Source organism: Magallana gigas, chromosome 5 (assembly GCF_963853765.1).
Source record: "Magallana gigas chromosome 5, xbMagGiga1.1, whole genome shotgun sequence".
Taxonomy (NCBI): Eukaryota; Metazoa; Mollusca; class Bivalvia; order Ostreida; family Ostreidae; genus Magallana; species Magallana gigas.
The window spans coordinates 10,652,531-10,676,843 of NC_088857.1; the positions used below are offsets into that span (position 1 = coordinate 10,652,531).

General features: G+C 35.4%; 1 protein-coding gene across 2 annotated transcripts; it reads right to left on the reverse strand.

Moving 5' to 3' along the window:
- Positions 1–883: 883 nt before the first annotated feature.
- LOC105333198 (dynamin-binding protein) lies at positions 884–24,313 on the reverse strand. Of its 2 annotated transcripts, XM_011436050.4 has the most exons (20): positions 24,210–24,313; positions 20,763–21,042; positions 17,935–20,331; positions 15,565–15,632; positions 15,334–15,463; positions 14,565–14,806; positions 11,563–11,686; positions 11,167–11,258; positions 10,517–10,666; positions 9,917–10,022; positions 9,697–9,824; positions 9,311–9,415; positions 8,826–8,957; positions 8,230–8,370; positions 7,720–7,905; positions 6,743–6,796; positions 5,628–5,795; positions 4,963–5,164; positions 4,409–4,779; positions 884–3,897 (listed from the first exon to the last, which is right to left on the reverse strand). In XM_011436050.4, the coding sequence occupies exons 2-20, from the start codon at positions 21,040–21,042 to the stop codon at positions 3,718–3,720; spliced, it is 5,256 nt and encodes a 1,751-aa protein (XP_011434352.3). In that variant the 5' UTR covers positions 24,210–24,313; the 3' UTR covers positions 884–3,717. The 2 variants fall into 2 exon arrangements, with proteins under 2 accessions (XP_011434352.3, XP_011434353.3); XM_011436051.4 differs by lacking the exon at positions 6,743–6,796.

Consider the following 24,313-nt stretch of genomic DNA (forward strand, 5'->3'; position numbering starts at 1 on the left):
AAGACCTGTGTGACTGTCTTATCATAAATTGAACTGTATATCTGTTGGCACACCCTGTGTGCATTGATAAGTATCAGATACATTGTGTCTGGCAGATAATTTATCTTTAATCAATCTAATTGAAACAATGGCATTTAATCAATATTTATGTAGACCTCAAAACTGCAGCCATTTTTGTAAGGATAGAGGGTCAATTCCTGGTCATAGAAACATGAGGTTCGCAAACTCAACCAAAACTGTCAAAACTACGGCAGATAACAAGATACACACAAATATAAATATTCTAATACATGCTCCCGAAGTACAATTTGAAAAACAGACATGGTGGCATGACGTGACAAAATTTACGCAACTTTGACCTTTAAACATTAATGTTCAATAAATGATGTAATGGTACATTAAACAAGATAAAGCAGAAGGACTATTAATTTTGTTGTTCCTTTGTAGGTTCTTTGTTCCGACCAAGTAAAAATCACAACATAGGTGACTGGAAGCACAGAAAGAGGAATTCTGAGATTAAAGTCAGTGCCCGTTTATCTATGGAGTCAATTTATCAGCTTACAGCGCTATGTACCCACTGTCAAAAGATGCACGGAATGGGGATATATGATCTGTTTGACAATATCTACGTATGAAAAGGAAAAGTGATTAAAAATGCATTTATTAAGTACCGGCACTCTGTTCCCTTTGAACAGCTGTTTATGAAAAGAGGCCCAATACCTCTAGAATTACACTTGGAATGTCTTTACTGGAGATAACTTTATCTTTCTTGTTTATACCCTGGTAGTATTTTTCAGGGACAAAATTAACAGAATCGATCACATAATAAACAAAATAATAATTCAAAAAACCAAATTAACCTGTAATAAATATCTGCTCTATAGAGAGTGAGGAGTAACTTTATTGACTTAAATTATTTTCCGTCTGAGCAACAGTTATACATGTCATCAACAAATGGGCAAATTCAGCATTGACTGTAGATGTACATCATATGTAAAAACATACACAATAAATATATCGAAATGTAAATACAACATCATAACTATGGCCATGTCACTTATTGAATGTAAATTTATAAAAAATGCAAACTAAACCTGTATTTGGTTGACAAAAATTAATTAATTTAATATTAATTACATTCAAATCACAAACTTCTGTAATTGATGATTTTTGAAAACAAAACGCTTAATTTTTTGATCAGCAGAACAATTTCAACTCTCCTCCACAAGAGCAAAACTTTGATGATTAAGGTACCAGTATACAGAATACATTTGGCAGATGAGTAGTAGACTTGTACACATTAATGTTACTTGATCCTACATTAGATAATATTTCATGTTAAATACACACACTGGTAATACTGCTTAGAACCCTATAGATAAACATCCTTAAAATTTGCAAACATCAAAGCTTCCAACTTCCAATGAATAGAAAAAAAACTGGTAGGCATTATTAATCCTTAGAAGGTCAAAGAAATTTAATATTGGTAATAATTTACTTACAATAAACTTTTTTTCCCCCTTGACATCTGTATTATTGCATGACCCGTTCTAACAAACAGCTTTTATATCTAGCTTTCGCTACACTTCAATTTTTAGTTGTAGAGTGAAAAAGTCCTTAAAACCTGTACCAATTAAAGCAAAAGAAAAAAAATAATAAATCCTGACTAATTGTTATAAATGTAGATCAAAATTACCCATAACCACAGAGTATAAAAATATAACGTACAACCAGAAAATTTTTAAATTATAAAAAGAAATATATAAATTTTCATATACAGGCATTCATTAACAAATGGAATGTGAAGGCGAGAAAACTCAGAAACAAATTATATATTAGGCAGGATAAATGCTCTAGCTGGTGTGAAAGACAATAGTTTAGTATTCTAGGATCTATGATCGATATCTATTGTTATACAGCAATTGATATCTATTGTTATATAGGGATTTATATCTATTGTTATATAGCGATCAATATCTATTGTTATATAGCGATCAATATCTATTGTTATATAGAGCCTCAATATATTGCACGTATTGTTTAATACATCTATACAAACAAATTCTACATGTCTAGATAAATTAAAAGGGGTTAATTAATTTTTTCACCAACAGGTTATACATTCCGCATGTAAATGCCAATAGATTCATGTATGGGAATAGAATATGCCATCATCTGATAGAAAGAGTGCAAGAATTCTGCATGTGATCAAGTGGTTAATAAAAACTTGATTTGGTATTTGTGTTTTAATAACAATAATCTAGAGAGAAAAGGGTTTATGCATGTACATATAAATACAAGACCACTTTTATAGTATAACATCATAATATATTCCAGATTGTGCTAACTAGCTTTGAAAAAAGTATTTATAAATACATTTCTGAAGGACCATACATTCCATGAAATTTGAACGTGATCTTATTGGGAATTAAACAAAGAATTAAAAAAAAAATGCAAAAGCTACAGCAAATGTACTTCATGTATGAGTATGTAGATGAGTTATTACAATGTACAAGGATTGCTAAATCGTAAAAACTCAAGTCATGATGCGTAAAAGAAAAATGTCCAATATGCTGGAAAATGACCAGAAAAAGCATGCAAAACTACCAAAGAAGAAAAATATTTCTTTTTTCACAAAATTTCTATTTAAAAAAAAATGGCTATAACATTTCTTCTTCTTTGGATGGAAACTGGAATGGAATAGTCATTCAAGTGGTAATATGTGTACACATATATTTAAATGCACATTTACATGTATATTCAATTCCAAGAGAAATCCACAGACACAGTACAAATATCACAGCATGTTCAATAAAAGCACCACAAAGAACTGGAGCCCAGTCAAAACATCAACAAATATATCAGGGTCACACTGATGTCAGAGTAAAAAATGAAGGTTTCCACAAAGTCATAATCTCAAGCTGATAACTAAGGTATACCTAGTATAAAACACACAACATAGGCCATGTATATACAAACTGTATATAAGTGATAAATAGTCACTACAATGTATTACCAATATAATGTAAAAATGCTACTTGTTTTATACATATGAAAGCTAAACTATACCCTAAGACATTATGCATATGAAGAGTTATGTATCTTGACTAATGTTTTCATCCTAGGTTAGGTTTTGGGGAGAAAGAGCAAGACTCTTAAATGTTAAATGTACATTTTTTTAAAATACAGGTTAAAATTCATGTCATAATGCCACTATTTGACTTGAATATACATGTATGTTCATGCATTATTGTTTACAAATTTGTTTGCTACAAAATGTTAAAAATAATGCTAGGTTTATATTTGTATATCTTGCTTAGGAATAATAACAACATATTGGTAAGTTTCACGTGGCAAGCTATCTCCATGATTACAGTATACATTGAAACATATCTTCTTTGGATAACGAAAAAATAATACAATGTACAAAAAATACCAACAAAAAGATACATACACAACAAACACCACAAAACAAACAACTCTAACAGATAAATGTGTAGCATTTCTAAATACTGCTCATGGCATACCAGTAAATAAAAGAGAAACCCTGTGAAATACAGTGGATAACCATTGTGAATTGTAACTTAGACATTATAACTAATGTTACATCCCAGATCTTTTTCCTTGGATTTCTGGAGGGTTCTTTCAATCCCTGTCACAGTTACCATTCATGGATATCCTGTTAGGTCATTAGATTGAGCATAACCTTTGACCCCATCAGCTCATTGGTTGAAGATAATTAGATGGAGCATAACCTTTGACCCCATCAGCATCTACGTACCACCACTCATTGTTACCCTCTTGGTCATGTTTGACGTAAACTGTCACCACTTGACGTTCAAATAAACTCACTTCATTTCCTGCCCGGGACTGGAAAGGGTATTCTGCATAGTAAAACTGTAAGAAAAACAAATAACTTGTAGAACACAAATTATTAATGTACTTAAGAAATCAGGCAACTAGTATGGAATTTTTGATTTAGAAAGAAAGTCTTAAATTAGATACAAGGAAAATTAATAGATGCATGTACATACCGCGTAATTATTTTATTAATCAGCAATTAAGTTTTGCTCCTAAATTGATTTAAACAAAACAGACACATGACGTCTTGTATGTGTTAAAGCCATGATGTCTTGTATGTGTCAATGCCATGACGTCTTGTATGTGTCAATGCCATGACGTCTTGTAAGTATTAATGCCATGACGTCTTGTATGTGTTAATGCCATGACGTCTTGTATGTGTTAATTCCATGACATCTTGTATGTGTAAATGCCATGATGTCTTGTATGTGTTAATGCCATTATGTCTTATGTGTTAATGCCATGATGTCTTGTATGTGTTAATGCCATGACATCTTGTATGTGTTAATGCCATGATGTCTTGTATGTGTTAATGCCAGCATCCTACCTCCTCACATTCATGCTGAACATTGTCCTCTGTAGAAGATAAGTCAGGTGTCATGTCTTCATCTAAAAAGTCGTCCAACTCCTTACTGAAACTCTGCCGGCTGACCAGGGTAGCAGCCTGAGGTGACCTTGGACCTGAGCTCTGACCTCCATCCACAGAGCTTCTGCTCTGACCTTCACCCCCAGGAGGTGACCCCTGGGAGCCGAGACTTCCAATGAAAGGCACATTTTGTCTCATACCGATCACTGTGGGTGAAATAGGTGAAGTTGGCACCGAGATGTTTGGATAAATCTGATTTATTTCTTCATGTGCAGGAGTGTCCGGTATCTGAGACTTTTGGAGAAGACGATTTGGAATAAATCCTTTTGCAGCTGAGAAAAATCAAGATTTCAACTCATTATACCCAAAAATTTTAAATACTATAGTACATGTACAAAGAAATGCTTTTACAGGATGCATTAAGCAGCATTATGGTTGAGAAATCATAACTTTCCGCATACCAATCAATATTACTGAACTGGTAATAGAAGAAACGCCTTAGGGTCATTTCTCACCTCCATTGTCCACAAACCACCTGTCCTTGTTGCCCATGGGGTCCTTGTCCTGTACGACCCCCACAAGGTCACCAGCATTCAGGGACAGGTCCATCAGATCTGTTGCTAGGTAACTCTGGGTTACCTTATACAGTTTGTCAGGAGTAAATTTCTGCTGGAGGTAGACTTTCTGACTTTGACTCTGAGAGCTACTTGTCTCCTCCTAATATCAAAATGAAAAGTGAAAAGAGAAAATTTACATGTACATAAAATTAGAACTTAGACATATAACATGAAATATGACATATTGAAAAAAATCAATTATTCATTTAGTAAGATGTGTACAATTTAGATCAAATAAATGAACTTATTTCTGAACAAATAACCTTTCTAATTAATCCATCAAATATGTAGTTTTAAGGTACAATGACCTCCCTTACTTTGGTACTCCATCATACCTTTTTTATGGTGCAAAATTCCTGATGAAAATTTTAGTTTTAGTGATTATCATCCCCCCTTCCCAAGAAAATAATTGTAAATTGCATTGCAAAATACCTCAGAATATTTTATTGGGCAAAATATTTTGACGAGAATGACAGAGATATTTATCATAAGGAGAGTAATTTTTGTTCTCAGTGTACCTTTATCATTAATCACTGTTACAATATGTGTTCGATTTCACTTACAGCCAGAGATGGCCTCTTCCCTTTCTTGTCTGGCTGTTTCAGAGCATCCACTTTGGGATTGAATCCCTTGGGAATGAAGCTGAGCCAGGACATTTTATCCACGACAGCCACGTGGCGGATGTTGAAGACATCGATCAGATTATCCGTGGAAGACAGCAGAGAAGGGAGCTAGAAATAGCACAGTCACAATTATTACTCCTTGTTCAGTACTGTCCTGGAAATTCAAAGTAGTCTGTATTGTTTACTAATTTAGTTAATTCTCAATGGTTTATTATTCACTTCTATCGGATAAGTTTCCAATAAAAAAGGATCAGTCTAGCCTAGTTTTTGAAATTCTGAAAACATGAAACTATAAAGTTTTTAACCAACTTGCAGAAAAATCCATAAGGTTTGCGAGAACTTCATTGTCACAAACTAGTTTATGTGTGCCTTGACTTTTTAAAATCTCACACTTGGGATTGATATCACAAAAAAAAATTGTCCCTGCAAACAATTTATTTTCTTTAGTCATTTGCAAAATCAAGTCATTTTGAAAAAAGTTAGTTTAATATAAATATCCAATTTTTTTAGATAGCAAAACAAAAATCAATTCCATGAAATATCACAGGTAAATGTTCTCTAATTTAAAAACCCCTAAATCACCAAATATCATGCAGTCCCTTGCATAGCTTAATAACATGGTAAACCATCTAGTTACATGTCCCTGTTCTATCCTTGCAATACCTAATACATCACCTTTACCAACGGTCTAGCTTAAAATCCTGGCAACATGCAAACAAAAAAAGCATTGGTCCATCTAAAACTAAAGGTGTCATGCAAAGCATACTGTAGATTCCTTATTTTATGCAGGTACTTAATTCCACAATCCCACTGTTTTGTATCCAAACAAGATATCCTAATATCTTATAATTCTCTGAAAATATAAGCGAGATTTCAAAATCTGTGAGAGTTGCTTCTCGGGATTTTTATGCTAATATCAATACCTCGCGTTTAATTAGGAATCTACAGAACATAAAGCTATTTTCTTTGTACATGTACTGATGATGCCGGACAGCGGACAATAGTGTATATGTATATCAGTAACTGTGTCAGCGAGGGGGACACAACAGACTTACAGTGGAAATGTTGGGCGATTGAGATTTAGTGGCTATTTCATGCTGGGTGACTTTCTGTAAATGAAATGCTTTAAGTATAAAAGCTCAACAACACAGGTCAGAAAAGTTAAAATAGGAAAAAACAAGCAAAACTGCAAATAAATAATATTAAGAGATCACATGTAAAAATCATTCACTAAGTTTATAGAGTTTATGTATACAACAAACACTTTATCTGCAATAAAATCGTTAAAAAAGTCATGTGTCACAAAATACCAATACATATTTTTCAAATAAGTAATATGCAAATTTTTGCATTTGATAACAAACAAGAGATGTTTATGAAACACTTCTGCCCCCATCCCTGGGAAACATCCACAAAGAAAATGAAAGTAAACTGCAAATAACTGGAATTTTTCTAAGTCCAAGGGCCATAACTCTGTCAAAAAAGGCTCGATCGTAGCCAAAATCGAACTAGACCTAGATATTATCATGATAAACCTGTTTACTAAATTTCATTTCAATATGTTCATCCTCTGTGAAGAAAATAAATAGAAACTGTTGTGTATTGCTGTTTAAAGGAAAAATTAAAGACTTTAAACAGAAACTGGACATAGAAAAATTAAATAAGAAAAGCTCAGTGAGATTTGCTGAAAACACATGTAGATACCCTGTACACATGTATAAATAATTAATAATAAAAGAAAATAATATGAAAAATAAAAATACAGACGTTAAAAAAAAATCATATCAAAGCTGTTTAAGAAAAATAAAACGCTCAAGTACTTGTTAAATTGTCTCAAACACCAGATACACACTGAGAAAGGGTTACACATTATGTGTAGATGATCTAAAACTAGTCATTCTGTGTTTGTAAATCATAATTTAATACATACTCCAAAATTCAAAACAACAAAACTAGTGCTATCTATTCACTGAATCCACTACAATGCATGATTAACCCGGTACAAGTAAATCTGCGTCTTTCTGTTACTTACATCCAGAGTATCGGAGAGCTGCAGGGATCTCTGGTTGACGTACTCCCGCTGGGCCTGCACGAAGGCTGCGATACAGCCCTGCAGGAGCTGGAGGGACAAGCTGTACAGCTTGGGAAGCTCGTCCAGGAGCTGGGCATTCAGACCCTCGTAATCGTTCTTCACAGACTGTAAGGCCTTCTCTGGCATCTACAAAGTACAAAGTGTTCAGTTTCAAGTCATATAGCCCACTGAAGATCAATACGACATGGAAATATAAAATGGTGTTTCTGAAGTTATGAAAACATGTACCCTGTACGTAATAACTACTGTATACAGGAAAATATTTGCCGCCGTTTTATTTTTGCCCCTTTTGCCCTTGCTGTCAGCAGAAGAATTTAAAACTGGGCGAATTCTAATGTCTCAAAAAATCCCTCTTTAAACACAACTATGGCTGGGCGTATTCAAGATGGGGCGAAAACTGTTTGCAAGGAAAGAAGGCCAAAAATAACACAGGGGAAAAATGACCCTCACTCTTCCGTCTGTGACCTTCCTCTGCATGGAGTCGTAATCTAGTAACTTGTCGAACCTCTTCTGTATGACCTTACTGGGGGCCTCAAACAGTGCCAGGAGAGTGTTCAAAGGGGAGGTCACCATGTCCCGCACCGTCTCTTGCTGTAAAAGTCCCAACACATTAATGGCAGAACAATATGTCAGAGGTAATAATGATAATAACATATCAATGTGCACAGATGTAATAATATGATTGTATTAATGTACCATACAAAATACAGTGTATTACTTTTCACTTGCTTTATATTTAAGATACTCTGGAATCATTTTTATTCATGGGGGTCAATGTTCATGAGTAGCCAACATTTTCCTGGCTCATGGGGACGTAATTTTGTTGGTAGTGTAATCGGGATAATTTTAATAAATATTAAACAAATGATTGTGTATAGGTTCATGGGGATGTAAATTCATGGGCAAGGGTTACCCACAAAAGCTATGAACATTGGTCCCCGAACAATGATGATTCCACAGTATAATCTTTTAAAATGAACATTAATTAAATTCCCTGAGTAAACATAAAAGATTATTAAACATAAGAATACATTTCTTGTACTAACAAAGAGAGGTAAATGCTTCCTGTCCAGAAGTTCCTGAGCTTCTTGATATTTCTGCATTTCGGCGTTACTCTGCTTGTCATCGTAAAAGTCGGCCAGGTCGGCTACCATACACTCATGGCAGGTCACCGACTCCTACAAAACATCCACGGTGTGCTGTAATGCTTCAAACACACTTTTCTATAGAAAATTCAAAGTGTATTTTCGTTATACTGGTATATACCTACACATAACACTTATGACAATTTCACATTCATATGACTGTAAAATCCTTGAATTTTTCATCTGAATAGGTAGCTCTTACCATAAATTTCGATATCTAAACTTAAAAATTAAATACAATTACATTTACCTGTTAAGGTTTATACTTGAAATTACGTTACTATGAACAACTACCATGTATAAAGAAAATTGGTAACAATTGGACTCCATTTGTACAGTACTTAAAAAAAGTAACTATAACGACGAGCCTGGAACACAAAAAATACCTGTAACTGGTCCATGAAGCTCTGAGTGTTCCTGACAAACACTTTAACCATCTTCTCTAGCTGTCGAAACTTGTTTTCTTCTCGGTCAAAACTCTCATCTTTGATCTAATATATAAACCATCAAGCTTTTTGTGAGCCCTGAATCATCTAAATATATGTTTCACAGCTACTGCAATTTTTTTATGAACACATTCACATTAACTATAAATATACATATCAGAAGGTTAAAACATATGTGTAGCAAAGAACAAGGAAAAAACTATTTTGATTTGTTACCACTACAATTTGTTATAAAATATGTTTGACTTTAATTGTTGTATTGTACAATGTAATTGTTACCGAGTTCGTTAAAAGCATGTTTAACTGCAATTGTTTCTGGGACTCACCAGTGACAATCCAAGATTAGTGCTAATTCGACCTTTGAATCTGCTGCCTTTCTTTTTGATTGTGTGGAAGCTGAGTTTGGCAAGTTTGTCCCCAAAGGATTCATCAGACACTTTCTTGTATTTGAACACTGAAAAAAAAAAAAGAACATCAAATGGTATACATAGATGCATAAATGTATGCAAGTTTCTAATTGTTGAGTATAATTTGCAGGTTTCTAACCTAGGTCCTTCCTGCGTTTATACTCATTGATGGCCGATGCCACTTCAGTCATCGCGTTGATGGCATTCAGGATTTCCTTTTTGTCTGGATGATCATCCTCTGTTGACTATAAAAGAGAGGAACAACATGAAATCTTAAGTGAAACAATGTAAGTAATATTAGTACATTCATTTTGCTCTCTTTTATTGCAGCGCCATCTGCATAAAACTCGCCACAAGACTTACTTTTACTTTTTGCCTAAAATTTTTGAAGTTCACATTACTTCACAATAGCTGCAGATTTTAGATCTTTTAGCCACTTAACGGGAGTCTCCTACAAGATGCTGGACAGTTAACTGGTACGAATAGGTGAAATTAATGTAGACCCTATTGCAGTTTTTCCACATACAAAACTATACCACAGTGAGGAACTCCATACAACTGAAAACTGCGGCTTTCTGAAGGAGATTAAAAATCCCTTTTCTTAAGATCTTCACAACATCAAGGCTTTGTGAACTTGTGTCGAGTTCCGATAATCACAAAACCTTGCTGTTGTGAAGATGTTCCCTTAGATATTCACATTTCTTTCGAATTTTTAAACAAGTGACCTTGGATTCCTGACCTTGAAGAGTTCGTTGAGCAGGAGTGGGTATTTGAGGATCCTTTGTACAGGTTTAATCAGCAGGGCCCCCAAATCAAACACCACAGTCTTCTGTCTCAGTCGATCCAACATTCGGTTGATGTACACCATTACTGTTTCACTCTCCTCATACTTAAATAAAAATTACATTATATTAAGATACATGTAATCTATTAAGTGGTGTAATACTCTACTAAGTGGTGTAATAATCTACTGCGTGCTGTGATAATCTACTACGTGCTGTAATAATCTACTAAGTGCTGTGATAATCTACTAAGTGCTGTAATAATCTACTACGTGCTGTAATAATCTACTACGTGCTGTAATAATCTACTAAGTGCTGTAATAATCTACTAAATGCTGTAATAATCTACCACATTATGTAATATTCTATTAAGTGCTGTAATAATCTACCACATGGTGTAATAATCTAATAAGTGGTGTAATAATTTACTAAGTGGTGTAATAAATTACTACAAGCTGTAATAATCTACTATGTGCTGTAATAATCTACTAAGTGCTGTAATAATCTCCTACAAAATGCTGTAATAATCTACTACAATTATTCCCCTACAATCTCCTACATCTTTTGACCAGCTTTTTTTAACAGTACTGATGCCACTAAAGTGTACCTTTTCCAGCAGTGTGATGACCTGGTCGTGGTTACGACAGTACGGAGCAAAGGCCGTCTTCATGTCCTCTGCCAGAATCACAAAGCAGACACCTACAACAACGGGGCAACAAATCAGAACAAAACATACCAATACAACCATGTGGTAACATAATTAATTTAGTATCTAGTGTCTTTTTTTCATGCCACCATGTATCAAATCAAGGCATTTGCATTCTGTTAATAGCTTAACTGTTATTTTACTTAATATTTTGTTTTATAATGTCAGAACAACATTTAATCAATATTCCACAGCAGTGATTTTAAAATTAACATGAATATCATTCAACATAACAATAGGCATTATAAATCTTTTGAAATTGACCTAATTTAAATGACCACCTATTACGGTACATACCTATGACCTGCTCCTCGAACCCTTTGCCCTGCACCGCACCCTCCAGGGCAGTCAGAAGCCTCTGGGACATGTCGGCCACATCCTCAATGTTCCCCATCAGTACACCAACATCCACCTCGGGATGCTGTATACAGAAGAACAAGGGTTAATCTGTGCAAACCACATAAAATCACACTTTGTTGTGTGAAGTTCTGTGCATACCATAAATCTTGTGGTTAGAAGTATTTCTTCAGGACAGAAGTATTGTCATGGATTGTAACTCCGTTTCTTTTACTGTAAAATCCTTATTTTACATAATTGAGTAAATGTACTTAATTCCATGACTCCACTGTTTTGTATCAAATCGCGAGGATTGAAAATTGTGAACATCAATTTTTATTAAATTATATAGTTTAAAACTGTGTGAAAAATAAAAGCAAAATATCATAGTCCATGAAATGTGTCTCTCGTGATTATACGCGGAAATTAATTCCTCGCGTTTAATTAGGAATCTAAAGTATATTATTAAATATGTGACTGTATAAGCAATGTTTTTCAGCAAGGAAGACTTTAGAAACTGCAATATTGCTTTTTAATACTGTCATACTCCATACTTTATTTGCAAACACAAAATAAACATTTAAACTGCTGTTAAAGAACAAGTGCACTTAAGCTATAGAGAATGGGCCCTTTTTAAGTGTCGTTTTTATGTAGAAAATATCAACAAATTGCTTTTTTCCTCGTAATAATTAAGCTCTGATGGATACTTGTGATTTACCGGGTATATGCACGCTTAAATTTACAAAAATTAGCATCTGGAAAAATTGAACCAAACCTACTTGAATTGTGTCTATTTAAATCAGAGAGATGAGACATTTAAATCAACATTGCTCTGTTGGTGGATCGATTGGCGCTTTTGCTGAATTATACTTTATGCATTATTTTACGTCTGAAAAAAAATCGAATAAAGCTTTGAAGTTGCATATTACCATAGTGACCAAACAAACATTCCTGACCATACAAATATGATGGAAAGCGATTTAAAACGTGTCAATGTTTTACAGTGAGCACATTTGACAAACGTTTACATGGATAGAACCCACGTGATTGTTTGAAATAATTTATTCCATGCGTGGGTTCAAACATGGGTCACGCAGGTAATAGCTTTTGCTTGCTGTAGGAAAAACCTTGAAATTTTCATACGTTTTTCATTTTTTAGGTACTAGCCTAATGTAGTACAAACTTCTTACTTTCACAGGAGTTTTCTAAATGTATAATGTGTATTTTGTCTTTTCCACAAGTTTGTACTCGGTTAGGCTGACAGAAAACAAAGGCTTTGAAATGAATGCCCGTCCTTGATTTACTATACAAAATCATGAAAGTCTGCTGACCCTTACTATGTTGTAAAGCTTCGTGCTTTTTATATACAATAACTTCAGCGCTAAAACTTGTTAATTCTTATGGAATAGATATCAATAGATAATGTTAGGGAAAAAATTATGCTAAATTTGAATCTTTATTTTTTCACTTTTTACTGGGGCCCATAAGTGCACTCGTCCTTTCTTAACTTGATAAAATTTTTAATCAAAGTGATTTGCACTCATGAAATAATGTACAAAATTAGCAGTTAAATAAGTAGATTGAGAATACAAACATACATTAAGCTTTGTATCCAAATTCATCTGTGAACTTTTATTGGGCAGAAGGCACATTCTGATTTCTTGCAATATGAGATGATTCTAAAGGACCTAGCTACTATCTTCAGTTCTTTTTAAATCAAAATACTTTTTACACCATATTTGATCAAAATATGAGAGAGAAAAAAATGCAGGACCTTATGACATCACATTCCACTGATTTCCTTACCCTCTCAGCATTGGGAGATAAGAATGTCTCTGTACACAGGCCTAAGCTCTGTCCTTACCCTCTCAGCATTGGGAGATAAGAATGTCTCTATACACAGGCCTAAGCTCTGTCCTTACCCTCTCAGCATTGGGAGATAATGTCTCTATACACAAGCCTAAGCTCTGTCCTTACCCTCTCAGCATTGGGAGATAAGAATGTCTCTATACACAGGCCTAAGCTCTGTCCTTACCCTCTCAGCATTGGGAGATAAGAATGTCTCTATACACAAGCCTAAGCTCTGTCCTTACCCTCTCAGCATTGGGAGATAAGAATGTCTCTATACACAGGCCTAAGCTCTGTCCTTACCCTCTCAGCATTGGGAGATAAGAATGTCTCTATACACAGGCCTAAGCTCTGTCCTTACCCTCTCAGCATTGGGAGATAAGAATGTCTCTATACACAGGCCTAAGCTCTGTCCTTACCCTCTCAGCATTGGGAGATAAGAATGTCTCTATACACAGGCCTAAGCTCTGTCCTTACCCTCTCAGCATTGGGAGATAAGAATGTCTCTATACACAGGCCTAAGCTCTGTCCTTACCCTCTCAGCATTGGGAGATAAGAATGTCTCTATACACAGGCCTAAGCTCTGTCCTTACCCTCTCAGCATTGGGAGATAAGAATGTCTCTATACACAGGCCTAAGCTCTGTCCTTACCCTCTCAGCATTGGGAGATAAGAATGTCTCTATACACAGGCCTAAGCTCTGTCCTTACCCTCTCAGCATTGGGAGATAAGAATGTCTCTATACACAGGCCTAAGCTCTGTCCTTACCCTCTCAGCATTAGGAGATAAGAATGTCTCTATACACAGGCCTAAGCTCTGTCCTTACCCTGTCAGCATTGGGAGATAAGAATGTCTCTATACACAGGCCTAAGCTCTTTCCTTACCCTCTCAGCATTGGGAGATAAGAATGTCTCTATACACAGGCCTAAGCTCTGTCCTTACCCTGTCAGCATTGGGAGATAAGAATGTCTCTATACACAGGCCTAAGCTCTGTCCTTACCCTCTCAGCATTGGGAGATAAGAATGTCTCTATACACAGGCCTAAGCTCTGTCCTTACCCTCTCAGCATTGGGAGATAAGAATGTCTCTATACACAGGCCTAAGCTCTGTCCTTACCCTCTCAGCATTGGGAGATAAGAATGTCTCTATACACAGGCCTAAGCTCTGCTGGAAGTCCTTCTCTGTCTGAATCAACTCCTCTATCACCCGTCTTCGCTTTTCCCTTCGCTTTTCCTTCATCTCCTCATTCTTTTTTCTTTCCTCCTCACGTTGAATTTTTTCCTCCTCTTTCCTCTTCCTCTCAGCCTCTATTTGAGCCTCCATATCTCCCTCTTCAGGACACCGTTCTATCAGATCCTCTGTAAAATTTGAATTACAATTAGAATTTAAATACATTTGTACTCCAAAATTAATGTATTATATTTACATGTGAGATATTTTGCAGCAATTTATTTTTTAACACATTAATTCACATGTACATTTTATTTAGCATATATAATGTATAATGTATTATATTTTCACCAGAGATACTTTATTTATTTTTTAACAAGTTAATTTACATGTAAATTTGATTTACCACATATCTTAATGCAATATGTTTACACTATACTGTAATATATACTTTACAATAGGAGATACTATCCACAGCGAACAATGAAACCATTTAATTATAAGCGCTTTAAAGATGTGAATCACAAAGTTGTTTTAACAATTAGCCATCACAAATAACAAATTATTCCACAACTGAACGTTCTAGAGCATGTACAAGAGTTGAGCATAGATACTTACTCTAAACTACAGTGCACACGACTAAGTGATGCCCATTATATTCCCAGAAAATTTTTCCTGAGATATCTGCATCTATACATTGACTCGCTCCACTTACTCTTTAGAGCACTCAGCTCTATGTTGAGGCCGCTAATGTTTTCTTTGTAAAACTGGATGTCCTCTTTAGTTTCCTCATTGTCATCCTCTTCCAGGCTCTTCTCAAGCTCAAACTGAGACTTTTCGAAATTCTGAAATTATTAAAAGGAATAGAAATAATTCTTCATAAGGATGTGTGATCGAAAATATCTATTCATACAGATCACAAATTAAACAAGCTAAATCCGATTACCTCTATGTCCATTTCAAGGTCTTTAATTTTCTTTCTTAGGTCTGCCACAACAAGGGAGTGAGATTCGACTAACAAAATAAACCAAACTGAGAGATAAAAGCAAATCTAGATCATTTATTATGTTTACTGGACTTTAGGCAATTGCAAACTTGCATGTAAATACATGTAATAGCTAACTGATTTCAGATAAAAATTAAATTTATCAGCGGGAGATATCACTTATATCAACAAAGTTTCCTTTTTCTGATTTTATATAATCTTAAGATATATCACAACTTATATCAATATTTCCTTTCTTTCTATAATAGGGGAGGGCAGCTTGACATGAAACAATTGATAGTGAACTGTCATCCTGACATTACATTCATGTACATGTGTACAGATGTTTACATATATACCGGTACACAACACCTGGTGATCTAAACTTACATAAACCTGTGAGGTTACATATATACAAAAGGAGACCATTTCCTGTACATCGTATAACTGTCCATGTACATTTATATGTATGTGGGCTCACATGTACCACAGCACAACTCAAAATGATTGGCAAAAATAGGTATGCGGCTAGGATTCATATAATTGAATGAACAATACAGAAATTGTGTTCATATCTGTATCTCCCTCTTGCCAATACACTGACCAATGTCAGGGATGTATATTACTCCCATTTGTAGATAATTCAGAACTAAGCTCACCACACTCTAAATAATTAATCTTGATATATCATCTTGATATACCCTTTAATTACCAAAAATAACACCCGCCGGCAACATTTTTTTTTTAATATAGAAGCAGCAGATTGGGCTCTGTGTTTTTGTAGAATTAATACACAGTTTTAACACATGTATTTCCTTGTCACTGAAGATTATAAATCAAGTACCAGTATCTGAGAGTTAAGTTTTAGCACATCCTTATCTCTATCCTATTAATAACCATGAATTAAAATAAACAAACATACGACCTCTTCTCCATATAGACCCACCATACAAATGCTCTGCATCATTCTTTCTGCTCATCTTTCTTTTCCTTCTCATTAAAAACAATTTAAAGACTGAGTAATTTCTATTGGCTACTTACTTTTTTGATAAAATTTACCCTAATATTAAAAAAGTTGACATTTAAAATATCACTAATTTTAAGGTCATTCAAGAACATTCCATTGATATCTCCCACCCACCCCCACCCCACCCCCATACCTGTAGGTTTGGTCTGTACATACCACAAAAGTACAGGAATATGAAGGTATGGGCTCAAATGCCATAAAAGACGAAATCTCATCAATACATCAACAAAGTGAAACAGGCTAGTGACAGAAGGGAATTCCCAGAGGTAAAAACTAAAATTTCAAAGAAATCTACTCATTTGGTAATACATGTACTTGTATTATTCACAATGCCCTTTAACATAATTCACCAAAAAAATAATCTCCCGCAGGTATTTTATGCACAATACAATTCTATACACATGCAATTTTTTTTCTGTTCATTTTGACATGGTTTTTATGAATGAAGGTAACTTGACGCTGAATGATAGTAAATATTCCAAATACCATGGGCTGTATATTCTTAACTGTACACCTTTCACTTCTTTTCATATTTTATGTTCAGGCGTGTTTATACTTTTAACTCACCTAGAAACTAAGGTGCATCCATTATTATTAATCATGGTTCAAAATTAACTTCCACTGGTTTCCCAAACTGTTCATATTTGGGCCAAGTTGATCAAAAACAAGTGTTCACTATTTCACTCTACTGTGCTTATCTTATTCTGGTCAAGCTGAAGGTACATATACATATACCATAAATCTCCAGCAAGACACCTACACCTCTGTAGACCTAAAGGAGCCCTTTTTTGAGATCACGGTACATAGTACACTTAATAAATAATCTATAAACAAATCTGGCCATATCTTCATCAATTTAGTATTCTTTTATTACAAAATCATAAAATGCCAGCCCAAAACATCTACCAGTATATGTATGTGTACATATATAATTATACTGGTATACATCTATTACATGGCAATGCATACTGAGTGGTTGGGGCCATGTAGATAGTCTTTATCAGGGTCTATCCGACGATTATCAGGGTGTATCGGGGTCATGTCAGGTGACCCTTTGTTTTCACTGTTTGTCTTTTTAAGGAATCACGGGCAATTATAATGTCATTTTACGAGGTGTTTCTGTGTAACTTAACAAAACAATCAAGGTAAATGGGGGGAAAAAAATTCTACCAAAACCAAAAACATCACGGAAAACAGTAATCTAGAGCTACCAGTATCCTGACCAAAAAAACATAAGGAAAACAGAGGGAAATCTAGAGCTAACCAGACAGCAGCTGTGCTGTATGAGACATATTGTGATTTACCTTTCACTTCATCATCCAGTGTAATGAGCTCCTCTGGAGGAACCACCTTAGCGGGTGGCCCCTGGGGTCTGGACGGTGCTGGTCGAGTGGGAACTGGACGAGTTACTGCAGGAGAGGTGGGGGCAGGACGCGTGGGCGCTGGTCTGGAGGGCCTCACCCTAGGCACCTGGTCAGTATGCTTTGATTCTGTCACCCTCACAGGTACCAGTGGCTCAGTGGGAGGGGCCAATGCGAGTCTGGGACCCATGGGACGGGGTGGGGGTGCTTTCCTTAGGGAAGGTTTACGGTCAAATTCTGAGGTCTGCTCAAATGATCTTTGTGGAATGGGTGGGGGTTTCCTCATGGGTGGATGGCTTTTTCCAGAGGGGACCGGGTCCACAAAGAAGATGGAGTTTCCAGTTGAAAAATTCCCCATAAAGTCATCATTTGTTGTGTATTGCTGTGCTGTCTGATTATGCAAAGGAAAATTTACAGAATGTCTTTTTGAATCAGTAGCTTTGTTTACATCAGAGGAATTATCAAAGGACTGGCTACTGATTTGCCCCCTTTGGAGGACTGGTCTAATTGGCTGGGCTGGAACATTTGCCCTTTTCTGTTCAGTAACATTAGGTCTCCCATCACTTTTAGCTTTGGACAGTTCCCCTGAAATCAAGTCGTTCAAAGATTTTGATGCATCTACATCACCGAATGAAAATGTTGCTCTTCTGTTTTCTGTTTTGAGAGTTGCTGGACTTGACAATTCACTGTTGGAATAACATTTCTGTAGCGTGTTGTTGGATTCGTTGTGGTGTAGAACTTGTGCTGAGGAGGATTTGAGCATTGTGGCCTCGTTATTGGACACCTCCTTCACAGGTTGCAATTTCATTTTATCTGGAAGGAGAGGTTTTGGGGAGAGGCTAGGTTTGGGCATGATCATAGGCTTGGGGCTTAATTGAGGTTTAACAGGTAGCACTGATCTTTGTTCTAATGTAAAGTTAAAGCTGTGAGGAGGATATGCCTCTTTTTTGTTGTCTGTATGTAAATTGTGATTAGTTGTTTCATGTGCCACTTTTTTTGATTCCGTAACACTTGCACTTGCTGAAACGCCAGGCTTAACTTGTTGATCAGACCCATTTTTGCTGCTGTCATTAATCTTGACTTCCATTTTGTCAACAGATGTTCCATGTCCTTGAGGCAGGTAAATCTGTTCACTATCATTCAAGCTCACTTCATACTCACTATTTCTATCACCCTCCACTTTTAACTGAATGGGACTACCACTAATGATGTCAAGAAAAGCAGATGGAACAAGTCCAGATTTCCCTGTATTTTCATCCCTGGCGCGCACCCATTCAGCATTAACATGCTCTATAATCTGAACTGTGTCGCCCTCTGTCACACTGAGGTCTTGATCAGACTCTGCTGTAAAGGAATATAAGACGAGGGCAAACACAGACTCCTCTTCCTCTTTTGTTGCCCCATGCTCTCCTGAAACTGCACTGGAATTATCAAGTTTCTCTTTAAGGTCTGAGGTCACATTGACAGTAGATGAGTTTCTATTCTCGTTAATATCCAGATCTTCATGTTTTTTCTCCTCTTCTTTGTCTGACTGTTGACAATGCTCTTCTAGAGCATTACCCTCTGCTGAGTTGATTAGGTCAGATTCGTTGAAGGCATATGGACAGTCTACAATGATGGAGACAAAACAGGTAGGGAAGAGTCCAATTCTGCCATCGATTTCTCCCTCAGTCCACTGGTCATCTATGTGTTGAATAAGGTACACTATCTCATTGGTATCAAAGGACAGTTCATTGTCAGACTGACCTTCAAATGGGTACAAGGTCATAGCATAGGGACTGACACAGGAGTCTAGACTTTTGGTATTTTCACTCGTGAAGTTGGCACTTTGATCTGGGGATTGTGATTGGCCAGAAGGAACATAATGGGAATCTGATTGGTCACTAGAAACTTCTTTGGGTTGTGGATCACAAACACTAGAGTAGTAATACTGGTCCAGTGAAAATGATTTCTGAATTTTGGAACTGGGCTTTGTATTTGACTGTGCTGGCAATGAGCTACTATCATGTGACGTATCCTGAATTAATTCAACACAGGATGAAAGAAACATTCCCTTTTTGCCTCCTAATTCCCCATAATACCAATCGGCATCTAAGATTTCGGTAACTGTGATAATATCACCTGTCTTAAATCCCAACTCCTCATCAAGCTGAGCAGCCGAATCACACAGAGCTAGAGCAAACAGGGGCTCAGTGGACCGCACACTACGACTTCGTTCCTTTAGGGTGGGTGGGATTTCCAACTCTATGACATGGGTGACAGGAAAAATCCCCTCATGGGACCCAATCTGTCCCTGCCACCAGTTGGCGTCAATCTGCTGGGTCCCCAGAATTACAGCTCCTATAAATGTCAAAGTGCATAGCATACAGTAACAAGGTTTTCAATTTTGTATATTAATTTCAATGAAAGAGTTTTTAATACACAAAAATTGTAAAAGCACTTTATCACAATGCACTTTCATCCTATCTTAAAATGTCCTGCTCTATAGCTCAAATCTGCCCATAATAAAGGATCCTTTTACTTTGATAAAAATCCATCCCTTAGATGACCATAATACAAAGATACCTTATCAGGATATGGACAACATTTTTAGGCTTAAAAAATAAGTGTTTTACGTTCATCCTAACTACCTCCCAAATACCGGTACAAGTATTGGTGTACTAAATAGAATCTGTTGCATATAACCTAAACAATTTTTCTGTATAAGATTAAAAAAAAACAAAAAACCCTGACAACATATTTTGAAATAATCAATTTTAAAAGCATCATACCTTTCCTGAATTCCAAATCTCCACCTTGCTGAGCAGGAAAGTTTTCTATAGCCCCATACAATTTCTGTCCATCTTCTACGGCAGGCAGACTCAGCGTCTCGACGTAGCTGGAGGGAAAGTTCCCCTTCCTTCCCCGGAACTCCCCGCAGTACCAGTTATCGTCAATCACACTCACCACTTTAACAATGTCGCCTTTTGACAGGCTTATCTCCCTTGGATGGCTAGTGTCAAAGGGATAGACAGCTCGGACATACTGGCCTGACAAGTTTTCTACACCCATCTGTAATTCACATACAAACAATATCTCTATTAACAAAAGGATAATTCTAAATCATTGTGAGTTTGTCAAACCATTCACGGTCAGTATCGTTATAAAATATGTCCTGACCAACTGCACTGAAAAAAAATATGACTGCAGTGTTGAAATGATAAAGCTGCCTGGTTGAAATGGCAGGTTTCTATTAACATGATTAAACAAACACTTTCTGGCTGCGTGTACATATTATTTCATAATGCATTTTCATTTACATTACAGGTCTACTTTACATATGGTACATGCACAATACAAATATGTATTGTTCTATCTGTGAATATTTCCTGAAGATTATAATGTGTTACATTTACTTAGCCATGGGCCCAGAGGTTATTTAGAATGGATATAAATATTCAAGGTTTATATCTCTATAAATCTGGGGCAAAAATGCAATAGCTATTTCCTCTTTAAAAGCAACACCACTATTCCAATATCAAACACCAAAACATCCTGTTCTGGTACACTTTATTTCATTCTAGGAAAAAAAGTTATGAATTCAAATATCAATCATGCATACTGTATACAGGGCAATTTACACCCCCGCTTATTTTCGCCCCTTTCACCCTCATTGTCAGCTGGCAAATTTAAGAGTGGTGAAATTCCAATTTCTCAAATAATCTCTCTTTTTACACAACTGCATCTGGCTGAATTCAGGGCGGGGCAAATTATAAGTATAGAAGGTTAAAAAAAACCCCATAAACCTTTATACAATATAACCAGGGTATATTTTAAATTGTGCATTCTGTTTAATTCCTTCATATTTTGCAATCCATTTTCTGTTTGGTCAGATATTTCTTTTGCGAGTATGTCTAAAGATGTTCTTTTACCTCACTTACAAATGTGTCCTATACATATGCTGTGTACCAGAAAACACAAAACACGTAAACCATGAATAAAACTACTCTTTACAATTTTTCCAAGAAAGTCTATAAACAAAATATTTACAACACAATGAACACATTCAAAACATATCAATTTTTCATACTAATTTCCAACATGTTTACGCTTAGACTATTCAATCAAAGAAGTTATTATTTCAAATAAAAAGTGTTCCTCCCCTGTTACATCATTAAGTCTAAATCAATAATAATATGCAGACATATATTAATAATTCATAGCCTTTACTTGCAACATATTTTATTAGTTTTGTACACAAGGATTCCAAATTTGAATTTTTATTACGAAGGCTACATTCTGAACTGAAATGAGAGTTAATTATACTATACAATAAACATTTACAGAAATAGTGAATTACAATTATTTATTGCCAAAAATATAATATTGAGTGCAGCTCGCAGCCGCATTATAGCACTGGCTAGCATTAACAACAACACCTAGGCTGGATGGATGTAGAACTACCACTCACTTTTATGTACGAATTATGAATTTTTGTTCATCACAATCATACCCACAATCCTGTGTTAGCTACCATTTTCTGTTCTAGCAAGAACAAGTAGAAGAGTATTTTTAAATCTTCATGCATTAAAAAGGTGAATTAAACATTCTGCTGCTTGCAATTAATTCTCAGTAGCATTTTTAACCAAAAAAAAATGAACATGTATGAGACAACAATAAACTTGAAATGGAAACATTTTGTTTGAAAATTGCACTTGGCATACTTTAGACTTTTTGCTATCATGGGGACCATAAGCAACAAATTTTCAAATGTATATTAAATGTGGTACTGGCGTCCGACCAGTTTTTGCCGAGTACTACTAATTGCCAGTGCATTTTTAAATTATTTTTCATAGATTTATGAGTCAGTAAAATAATGTAACAATGCACTGGAGAGAAATAGTATGTGTCGAGAACTGGTCACACACCAGTAGTGATTTCATAGCAAATACAATGCATTTGTCATTATGGTATCTACCCCCTCCCCCCACTTTGATTTATTTTCTATGTAGCTTGTAACATGAGATTTGATTGGCTAATATGAGTCACATGTAAATTTCGATCTGTACATCCAACTTGAGCCAAGGGTAATAATGTGATGTCATAATGCATTCAATGTGGATGTCACAATGCATTAAATGCATAAATGGTGTATCTTGAATGAGTAAAATACCCTTGATTGGACATGGGAAACAGATTTATTTAGTTTACATGAGAAATAAATTTGATATCCAGGTTCAATGCAACCTCTGACAGGGTTTTACGGAGTACAACCCCGGTTATTATAAAATTCCTGTACGTTACTCTTGATTGAACCTGGATAACTAATAATATCCCTCAGACACTATTGTAGAAAAAAATTTCTGGATCCGCACATGTTCTGGTGGATCCACCAGTTTACACGGGCTTGTGTAAAAAAAAATCTCTTGTTATTTTTCCTCTGTGCTACCACTTTTCTAATGATTTTTTTTTGTGGTGGATTCATGCAAGTTATCACATTTACACATATTATACTTCACAGCTCTATGCAGCAAGCATTACAAAGAAAGCTTTACTTTAGGATATAACTTTAACGCCAAGAGTGTCTTGATGTTTTTAACTGTTTAAAGCAATATGATCGAGCTGCAATTTTTATGCTGAAAATTTTTGTAACGAAAATGTAATTTTCTAATAAAATGATAAAATATCATGGTATTTTAATTTCTGTTAGCCTTATTTTTGTGGGAAAAGCCGATAAGAAACCTTAAATGAAGCAAGATTGAATTATTGTTGTCCTGTACAAAAATTGAATCGCGATATATTCATTTTAAGAGAAATCTTTCATCTGACAAAAATTAATAATTTTTTCAATTCTTTTATCGTAAAAGTTTAAGTTACATGCAGACTTAGCATACTAGCATTTTTTTGCAGTTAAATAAAATTCTAAAAAATACAGCTCATATTGCTTTAATAAATACTTCGCATTCCTGTCAAAATCATTAATAAAAATATTTTCAACGCAACTAGATAGATTTACTATAAAATTAAATTTCTATTGCCACGGAAATTATATTTGTAACAAAAACAATTATCAAAGCGTAGATTACCAATTTCATGCATTTGCGCTTCAAAATAACACTGAATAATACAGTACCACTTCGTAATCGTGAAAGCACTTGTCTTTTAGCACCCCTGAAAGGCTAAACTCTCTGTACAAGAGTGACACAAGATACTGATGTAAAAAACCATTGATTCTGTACCTTTAATATCCTAAGCCTACTACTAGGGCTACTACACACTTTGACAGGAACTCACACTTCACCATAGCCGCCATGTTTTGTTACAACGCCCTCTGTAAATAAAT

Bases quoted from the DNA above. Each gene is read 5' to 3' on its own strand.
- LOC105333198 (XM_011436050.4), bottom strand. From the start codon at position 21,042: ATGGGTGTAGAAAACTTGTCAGGCCAGTATGTCCGAGCTGTCTATCCC. The intron at 9,416-9,696 runs GTGAGTCCCAGA...TTTATATATTAG, and splicing joins CTAATCTTGGATTGTCACTG to ATCAAAGATGAGAGTTTTGA. The intron at 5,796-6,742 runs GTAAGTCTGTTG...TGCTATTTCTAG, and splicing joins AATCGCCCAACATTTCCACT to CTCCCTTCTCTGCTGTCTTC.